The 9,603-nt window shown below is 43.1% G+C and overlaps 2 protein-coding genes across 3 annotated transcripts; both read right to left on the minus strand.

Moving 5' to 3' along the window:
* Nucleotides 1–1,767: 1,767 nt before the first annotated feature.
* Nucleotides 1,768–5,083, minus strand: LOC109866605 (E3 ubiquitin-protein ligase rnf146). 2 transcript variants are annotated; one of them, XM_020455358.2, is made up of 3 exons: nt 4,872–5,083; nt 4,456–4,518; nt 1,768–3,671 (listed from the first exon to the last, which is right to left on the minus strand). In XM_020455358.2, the coding sequence occupies exon 3, from the start codon at nt 3,668–3,670 to the stop codon at nt 2,537–2,539; it is 1,134 nt and encodes a 377-aa protein (XP_020310947.1). In that variant the 5' UTR covers nt 3,671; nt 4,456–4,518; nt 4,872–5,083; the 3' UTR covers nt 1,768–2,536. The 2 variants fall into 2 exon arrangements, with proteins under 2 accessions (XP_020310947.1, XP_031656420.1); XM_031800560.1 differs by having other exon boundaries at nt 5,029–5,073.
* On the minus strand, nt 3,764–8,082 carry LOC109866219 (R-spondin-3-like). The gene is made up of 6 exons (XM_031800160.1): nt 8,064–8,082; nt 7,770–7,961; nt 7,506–7,646; nt 7,135–7,281; nt 6,805–6,984; nt 3,764–3,774 (listed from the first exon to the last, which is right to left on the minus strand). Exons 1-6 carry the CDS (start codon nt 8,080–8,082, stop codon nt 3,764–3,766), a joined length of 690 nt encoding a protein of 229 aa, XP_031656020.1.
* Between the last annotated feature and the right edge of the window lie 1,521 nt (nt 8,083–9,603).

Below are 9,603 nucleotides of genomic sequence, written 5' to 3' on the forward strand. Positions count from 1 at the left end.
ACATGCACTGTTAACTGTGGGACCTTATATAGACAGGTGTGCCTTTCCAAATCATGTCCAATCAATTGCATTTACCACAGCTGGAAACATCCCAAGGATGATCAATGGAAACAGGAGGCACCTGAGCTCAATTTCAAGTTTCATAGCAAAAAGTCTGAATACTTATGCAAATAAGGTATTTGTTTTTTTTATATACATTTGAAAAAAATGATGGGGTATTTTGTGTAGATTGATGAGGAACAGGTTAAATTTAATTAATTTTAGAACAAGGTTGTAACATAACAGAATGTGGAAAAAGGCAAGGGGTCTGAATACTTTCCGAAATTACTGTATGTTCTGTTGCTGGAGGCGTCTATCATTACGCAGCTGTCACAAATAGCGATTTGACCACACAGGCCATAGCCACGGAAGCACCCACCTACATCACCACAGACTCTGGTGGTTATCTTTGAGCAGGGCAAAGCTGCTGAGATGACTGCAGGAGAACACCGTGTGGGTGGAGTTAGACATCACATACACAGATTTGCAGATGTTATTGCAGGTGCAGCGAAATGCTTGTGTTTCTAGCCCCAACAGTGCAGTAATACCAAGCAATAAAATAAAAAACAATACACACATAATCCATAAATAAATATTAAATAAATTATATAGGATTAGACATGACTGGAACACAGTATATACATAAAACACTATTAAAGTGACCAGTGTTCAATGACTATGTACAGTTGAAATCAGAAGTTTACATACACTTAGGTTGGAGTCATTAAAACTAGTTTTTCAACCACTCCACAGATTTCTTGTTAACAAATTATTGTTTTGGCAAGTCGGTTAGGACATCTACTTTGTGCATGACACAAGTCATTTTTCCAACAATTGTTTAGACAGATTATTTCACTTATAATTCACTGTATCACAATTCCAGTGGATCAGAAGTTTACATACACTAATTTGACATTGCCTTTAAACAGCTTGGAAAATTCCAGAAAAGGATGTTCTGGTAGGCTAATTTACATCATTTGAGTCAATTGGAGGTGTACTTGTGGATGTATTTCAAGGCCTACCTTCAAACCCAGTGCCTCTTTGCTTGACATCATGGGAATATCAAAAGAAACCAGCCAAGACCTCAGAAAAAAAAATTGTAGACCTCCACAAGTCTGTTTCATCCTTGGGAGCAATTTCCAAACGCCTGAAGGTACCACTTTCACCAGTACAAACAATAATATGCAAGTATTAACACCATGGGACCACGCAGCCATCATACCGCTCAGGAAGGAGACGCGTTCCTAATTTTCCTGCTGCTTAGTCATTCTGTATGGTCAGAGGCAGGAGGAATAGAGTAACTCACATGTTTCAATCCAAACTAGTGTCTTTGTCATGCAAAGGTTTCTGCTTTATACTTGATGAAAAGACGAGTCATTGACTTTGTCTCATGCCTCCAAGTCACCACAGGTTAACCATCTTTTTCCATCAACATCCGTTTCATTTTGTCATTTTTCATCTGAGTGAGGAAGTTTCCTGATATAGCATTTCCCATCAATTACACCTACTGAGCTGATGTTAGAATTTGGTCTTAATTGACCTGCCTGGTCAAAAATGTTTCATAAAAAAACCTTGCGGGTGTAAATTCACAATGCTGAGTCACAACACTCATGCACACTGAGCATATTGTATCACCCAAAGTCATGTGCATATGTAATAGCTATCACCTTCCAATAATTGTCATATTCCCATTAAGTTACCAATAAAATTGAACTCATGACTTTTCAATTAATGTCAAAGACAAACTTTATTGTTTTTGAGAAGACACAGTTAAAGAGACCACACACATGTTAAATCATATTAAATAAGTCAAAAATACTTTGTTGACAGAAGAGTTCAAATAATAGGTTCAAACTTCAAAACAGACTCATTAACACTCACAATACATCTCCCATCCAAACTGTTTCCATAAAATACTAGAACAAGTAATAGAAATCGTCACTCGTCTCTACACTCAAGACCTCTCTACCAGTAGGCTCTCATCACCTTTCACACACAACACAAGCACACACTTTTTATATTAAGTTGGAATATGACCTCAATACACAGACAAAAGAGCACGCACACATACACACACTCAATAGAGATGAGAAAATACATTTCTTACAACAAAACAATAATTATTTTTTGCCTCCAGTTAGAGATGGGATGCTACATTTAAAAGGTTAAGTCCCCTCCAAATCTCAAACCGTTATCAGTTCACCATTTCTCTTCAAATATTTAGTACCAACGCATGGTTAACATGGGCTCAAATGGCTACAGTGGCAGACAGTGGAGCAGTATGGGCTATTTCATTGTGTGCAATGTTGCATAATCTTGCTGGCTGACATATTATTATAAACTATTGATTAGCATATGTGCGTGACTGAACTGTATATGTAATGGAAATGGCTGATCTGCTATCTTCCCCTGGGTTCTTCATTACCACCATGGGCATGAAGTGAACACGTTTTTTTGCTGAGCCGGGATGAGTGCAGAGACAGTGGTCCAGTTGTGGTCACACCTCAGTGACACTGCACTGACCGTCAGGGCTGCGTGAGCGCACAGTAAGGCCTCCGCTAGAGGACCCACCACCAGGTGGCAGTCTGTCAGGCTGGACCTCCCTGAGCCACCGCTGTAGGAGTCTGTATCTGGTCCTCCGTTGAACTCCTACTTCTCGTCCCCTCCTCTCCCTGTCCCACCCCTGGCCTACCTCATCACCACCACCATCCTCATCCTCACTGCTACCAGATGCTGACTCGTACGCCTGGCTCATGCTTGAAGCTACCTCTTCATCCTCCTCTTCTTCCCCCTCTGGTTGGCTGATGAGGAGCTGGGACAGAGAGTCTTCCAGGGAGATGAAGGCTGGGGTGGCAGGGTGGGCCCCCAGGACTGTAGGGGGTCTGACAGGAGGAGCTGGGATGAGAACCCCTGAGCGACCTGCCTGTGACCGTCCAGTCACATCCTCCCCGTCAGCAGTGCTTGACCGCTCCACTGTCGCTGTTGTGACCAGAACAGCTGCCATGGCAACTACTGGCGGGGCGGGGTCAGGGTCCAGTCTGAGTCCGGCTACACCCTTTTTGGGAATGTCCACCATGTCACGCTTCATGCGGCGGCGGCGACCGTGCTCGTTGCGGCGGTACTGCACCATGTTCTCCAGGTCAGCCACGTACAGGAAGCCAGCAATCAGCATCTCGGCACGCTTCCTGCCCTTGGCCAAGGCGTCCTCCAGCTCACGGCTGGTCCTCTCATCATACTGCCACCATCCATTCCTCCCCTCGTAGTACCAGGCATTGTCTCCCCCAGCGTTCCTCGGCCCGGCTCCTCCTCGCCCACCTGCAGCTGCTGCCTTCAGCTCCTCTGGGGACAGCAGGGTGGGATGCTCCAGGAAGTCCTCAGGTACTTCCTGTCTGCAGAGAGCACAGCGCTTGCTGTGCCAGGAGGCTCCTTTAACGCACAGGAAGCAGAAGACGTGGCAGCAGGGCAGGCGAACCGGGTAGACACAGGTCTGGAGGCAGATGGCACACTCCGGCAAGGGGTTGGCCGAAGGTTTAGGGGAGGTGGGGGAGTCACCAGTACAGGCGTCCCCTCCATCTTCCACCTTAGAGGACACAGAGTCCACAGTGTGGTCTACCTCACCACAGCTCGCCATGCTGAGGGGGGAGACAGATCATTAAGCTAATGCTGAGACACAGAAAAAGACAGATCATTAAGCTAATGCTGAGACACAGAAAAAGACAGATCGTTAAGCTAATGCTGAGACACAGAAAAAGACAGATTGTTAAGCTAATGCTGAGACACAGAAAAAGACAGATTGTTAAGCTAATGCTGAGACACAGAAAAAGACAGATTGTTAAGCTAATGCTGAGACACAGAAAAAGACAGATTGTTAAGCTAATGCTGAGACACAGAAAAAGACAGATCGTTAAGCTAATGCTGAGACACAGAAAAAGACAGATCGTTAAGCTAATGCTGAGACACAGAAAAAGACAGATCGTTAAGCTAATGCTGAGACACAGAAAAAGACAGATCGTTAAGCTAATGCTGAGACACAGAAAAAGACAGATCATTAAGCTAATGCTGAGACACAGAAAAAGACAGATCGTTAAGCTAATGCTGAGACACAGAAAAATACAGATCGTTAAGCTAATGCTGAGACACAGAAAAATACATTGTTAAACTAATGCTGAGACACAGAAAAAGACAGATCGTTAAGTTAATGCTGAGAGACAGAAAAAGACACAGTCCTGCGGACTAATTTTAAGCAATATTCTCAGCTCACAGTTGAACAAAATCACATACAAGCTGTCACGAGAGACTCAATTAGCAATATGCCTAAATATCTAAAATGTGAATTTCAGATGATTTAGCTGGCTAGAATATTTTGTGTCAATCATATTGCCCTAATTACTATGATGGAAAAAATGAACTACTTACTCTCTCAAGCGCAGTTACTGGGATGACATCAGGGTCAATTCTGTATTCTCTCAAAGTTCCTCTCTATGGAAAAAAATATTGTTGAAAAGAGACAAGACTCAGGAGTCGGTTTAATCCCACCTTTCCCAGAGAGATAAAAACACGAGTTAGCTATAATTAGAGAGGGTATGTTGCTATAACGTTAGCCATCTTGCTAATCTAAAGCGAACAGGACAATCACCATAAAGAACATAGCTAGCTACTAAATACAGACATCAATAGTATGATGTCGCCATCAAACTAGTTAGCTTCTGTACAGTAGCCATTTCTTGTTGACAAGTTTTGCTTTCAAATTACTGTTAGCTTCGGAGGCCACAGTTGTCAGTGACACACCGCTTGACTGTCTTCTACCTCGAGCGTATTTCCTCCACACTCACCTGTCATGAATAGCGTTTGACCATCGCTGTTTTTAGATCATTCGCAAATTATTGATCGCTTTCGACCTATAAACGCTAGCTAATCACTAAAATATCTTCTACCAAAACAAAGCAAAATACTGACGTTCCTCCTCCTTCCGTGTATTCATACACGTACCGGGATGACGTTGCGTGGTCTGTCTGCCACCTCAAGCGTCGGAGGAGGTTGATCATACAGAATAACGTGTGGGTGGTTTTATTTGTCAGCTTCTCCTCGTGGCTGTGACCACATCACAACCATGATAAAATTGGCATTAACACATGGCCTCATGTATTATTGCTTGCGTATAACATGTGGGTGCTTATATTTGTCCTGTTTCACACATGTACAAGTGTGTCAGCTATTATATGCATGCGTGAAATGGAAATGTGTTTTTTGATATCCCAACTCCCTGAGACACCCTCGGAGAATAGGGTCTCGGCCAGCCATTATCAGAAACGAACTTGGAGCAATCAAGTTTAAGTGCCTTGCTCAAGGGCACATCGAGCTATTGAAAACTATAGGCAGCATTATGCGTTCTCCTTACAGTTCTCAGGCATTAGCTTTGCCCACAACTGCCTCATGTGAACTACAATCCCGACACTGTTTTAACGTTTTCATCGCTTGCAGTACCGCTTTTGAAACATATGGCCCTTATCTTTCATCAGCGAGAAAGTATCCTTCAACTAAAAAAGTTACACTTACAGTAGCAGTTTTGCACAGATCCATACAGCTATGGGTGTCTCCAACCGAAAAAAACTACACTTCCCGAGTTGCACATGTACATTACACACAGGTGTTCGGAGCATGCTAGATAGCTGTCTGTTTTCCATAAACAAGCGCTGTAACATGGAGATATGGTGGTATGAGAACACTAACCCTAACTCTACCAATGTGTGTATCAATTTAACCTTGTATTTTTTTCTGCTATGGAAGATAAGGTCCTTATGCTGCCAATAACGTACAGCAAGCGACGCTTGTTACTGTTCAAATTGAGCATCCCCGTACAGAACACGCCTTCATCAAATTACTCTTATGTGTAATGTAACGGAACTGAGTCATGATCAAGGGCTAGGGCACATCGACAGATTTTTCACTTTTGTCGGTTTAGGGATTTGAACGCTCCAACCGCTAGGCTACCTGCCGCCTTAATGTAGGAGAAATTGTATAGAACATATTGTATAGAATTTGTTTTATTTAGCTAGCTATAGACATCTTTGGAGTAGGCTTTCCACCTAACAACGTTTTTTGGTTAATTCTTTAAATTCAGTCATGTTTGTGAAGACAATATACTGTAATTTACTATAAAATCTCCTACACAAACATTTTATGTAGGTCTATAACAATGATTGCAATCATGAAAAGGAATCAATAGTTTCAATTTGACTTGCTATACAGAGAAATGCTACACATGTAGAACAAGTGGGCAAGCCACCATCATGATAGAAACAAAAAAAACTCATTAGAATAACACACTTTGCTTTTTGAACACTGCTCAATTCAGTCCATATCAAGTTAGTGACCTTTTCCTGGAATGGATCGTGAGGGTGACAAAATTCTAGAGCTGATGATAATGTTATCTTCTCCAAGGTCTCTCAACCAACGCAGGTCAACAGCTGGTCACAAACATAGAGGAATACATTGTTGCTTACTGTTCCTGACTACAGAAACGACTGATGTTCAGGCAGTGAAGGTCTCTCTTTCAAACCAGTTAATCCAGTCCTCCTGTCCTTCCATCCTGTTTTGGATCACATCTGCCACTTGCTATTACTTTGCTCCCACCAATGATCTTGCATCAATGTTCTGTTGGCCTAATGCCTTTGCCATCTGATCTTCCTGTGGAAAGGGAGAGGACAATGCAAGATGTGTGAAAACTGAAATAAGTCAAACATTTCACTTTGATCACCAGTATACCTGGACTCGGTCTCCTTTCGATGACACATTTCCTCCACTCTTTGACTTTGGGGCAGGGGTCGCCGTACAGGGTGGGGTGCCGTAGGACCTCTCGTCTTCGTACCTCCACAAAATTCCTGTAGTCCCTCCCTCTCCGAAAGCAGAGGCCCCAGTCTCCCCATTCTCCCACCTGACAGTGTACTGAGAGAGAGATGGGGGGCATGACATTGTAGGGTAGATAGATACACAAAATGTACACTCAAATTTGCATTGTAGAGTGATCGATCAATGATCTATTGGGATGGCTGGAATGGCATGTACAGAGATGGGGGAACACAGAGAGTCACTAACCTTGAGAAATGCACTCCATGAGCTGTCTATCAGGCTCAAACCCCCCTGGGCAGGTATGATGGCACTGGCCATGCAGGAGGTACAGTCCTGCTCTACACCTGGTGCAGGTGTTCCTCGTCACACACACCTCACAGCCCACTAGACAATCTGGGACGGAGGGACATAGACGTTAGAGACACATTTCTAAATAGATCTCTCTCCCTACTGTAAATATGTACTTTATATGTCTTCTTCCACAATGTGTGATTTTGATGCATCCAAACCCAGATTATTGGCCGACCAATACGGGATCTTATTAGTTTTAACCAGACTTTGAACACATTATGACTATGAAGGAAGATCACAGTTCAGCTGTAGTGTAATAGATTTACCATTGCACTCTCTTAGTGCAGCGTTTGGGGTCAGGCCCTCGGGGCAGCTGTTCTCACACCTCCCTCTGTACAGGTAGTGGCCCTGGTGACAGTGAGTGCAGAAGTTCCTGTTGAAGCAGGAAACACAGTCCTCCCTGCACTCTGAGACACAGACAGGGACCATGGTTAGAGTGGATACATGATCAGGGCATTACACTGTGTATGACATTATTATCACAGCACTCCATAAGAGTGTCGGTGTTGTTCATCCATCACATGACTCACTGGTGCAGGTGTTGACATGTGGGGAGCGTGTCCCATAGTGACCTCTGGGGCAGGATAGCAGACAGGTCCCCCTCTCCCGCATCCCATCATGCTTCAAGTGGAAGAAGAGGCGGGGCTTACAGGACAGGCAGCCGTTTAACGCTGAGCATGTCAGGCAGCCAGCATGACACAACCTGCTCACCACTAAGCTACCTGGAGAGAAGAGCTGGTGTTATGGCTGTGTGTGTCTGTCTCTCTCGCTCTTTCACTCACACACGTGTGTATGTGTTCCGGCATAAGAGAGGATGCAGTTACATGTCTTGAGCATGTGCATGTGAAATTTGGTCAAACTTGAATCCCATACAACTTCAGTCTTTTTTTGGAAGAACTACATTATCACAAATCATTATGCTCTCTACTCAATGTATACAGCCAATCTCATAAACCTGAGTAGTGACTTATTATACCTGGCACATTAATGTTCCAAGAATAGGAACAGGAGGTTTATCAAACCCTCAGCCAAACTTTACAATGTGTTGTATCGTTCACATAGTAAGCCAACGCGTATAAACCATGAAAATATATGACCGCATTGTTCCCCGAAAGTCAAATTTACTGCACCCACATAGTAATGTCCATGCTTTTACACATGTATGAAGAGGAGTTGAATGTGCGTATAATTACGCAGAACAGGTGTCCGCATTTCAATCAGGTCACATCAAAATGTGTCGGTTGACTACTTACGTCTGTGTCGTGGATGTCTTGAGAAATATTGTCCGTTAATAAGATCCATGAAGTGCAGAATCCAAATCAGAAATGGTAACCAAATTAGCATTTTTACCCTCTTTGTCCAACAGCTAAGTCACCTTTTGATGTAAATAAAATACCAGAAAAATATTTTTCCCCCAGAATTGTGTTAAAATAACATCATCCACAATGGTCCCAACCCCAGTATGCACGCTAGAGAACAAATCTGTTTTCCAGAAGAAAAATCAAAGAAAAATTCCATGAAATCACCCATGCCGTCAGAATCCATAAGGAATGAAAACATCTCAGAACATCATGATAGTCGCACCTCAAACCTAATGCAAGGTTTTGGGTTAGCAGCGAGTTTGCTTTCTCCCCCTCTCTCGGTCTCACTCACAAACTCATTTTCTCACACACATACACCTGTTCTCAATGCAAAAGTTGTCATATTCAAGTAAGCACTTCAAGTAGACCTATTAACTTGTATTGTCCTGTTGAGTCTGCTTCACCTACTTGGGATTCTCCTCATCTGCATAGATACCTTCATCATTCCACAGCCACATGTCTTCCCCCATTCTAATGAAAAGAGGATGACTGGGTGACTATGTGTAAGAAATATGTCAGTGCATTTGGTTTCATTTAAAACAGAGGAGCATAAGTGCACTTGTGAGTCACCTCACAGATTTTACACCGGGCACTCTGTCAATGTCACCCTGGCAGCTTGGATTGAGTGAAAAAATATAAACTTCAAAAAGAAGCCGGATTCCCCTTGTATCTACATTTCCGACAATACATTGCTGACTGAAAGCTTGACGACTTTTCCCTGAAGTTTATGTCCCAAAACTATGCTGTGACTGTGTGTTTCAGATTAACTCAGAAGTGAATGTTACCAGAAAACTAAAACCAAACTCTCAAATACAGAGCGACTTTCTAACGTCCGACAAGAAAACAAAACAAAGCTGAAGAACAGATAGGACAGGAAGGTGTCAGAAAGCATCAACCATTGCCACTTCTGTTCGCTATGGATAACAGGCAAAAGCCACACACACTTCCAAAGGGATAATTGTTTGGAATCCCAGTTTACATTATGGCCTGGGAACCACAAACC

Source organism: Oncorhynchus kisutch, linkage group LG21, assembly GCF_002021735.2.
Source record: "Oncorhynchus kisutch isolate 150728-3 linkage group LG21, Okis_V2, whole genome shotgun sequence".
Taxonomy (NCBI): Eukaryota; Metazoa; Chordata; class Actinopteri; order Salmoniformes; family Salmonidae; genus Oncorhynchus; species Oncorhynchus kisutch.

What these genes read in the sequence shown, in the direction of transcription:
- LOC109866605 (XM_020455358.2), bottom strand. Translation starts at nt 3,670, where the DNA reads ATGGCGAGCTGTGGTGAGGTAGACCACACTGTGGACTCTGTGTCCTCT.
- LOC109866219 (XM_031800160.1), bottom strand. An exon ending in TGCACTAAGAGAGTGCAATG is followed by an intron (nt 7,282 to 7,505) that starts GTAAATCTATTA and finishes CCTCCGTCCCAG; the next exon opens with ATTGTCTAGTGGGCTGTGAG. An exon ending in CATGGAGTGCATTTCTCAAG is followed by an intron (nt 6,985 to 7,134) that starts GTTAGTGACTCT and finishes TCTCTCTCTCAG; the next exon opens with TACACTGTCAGGTGGGAGAA.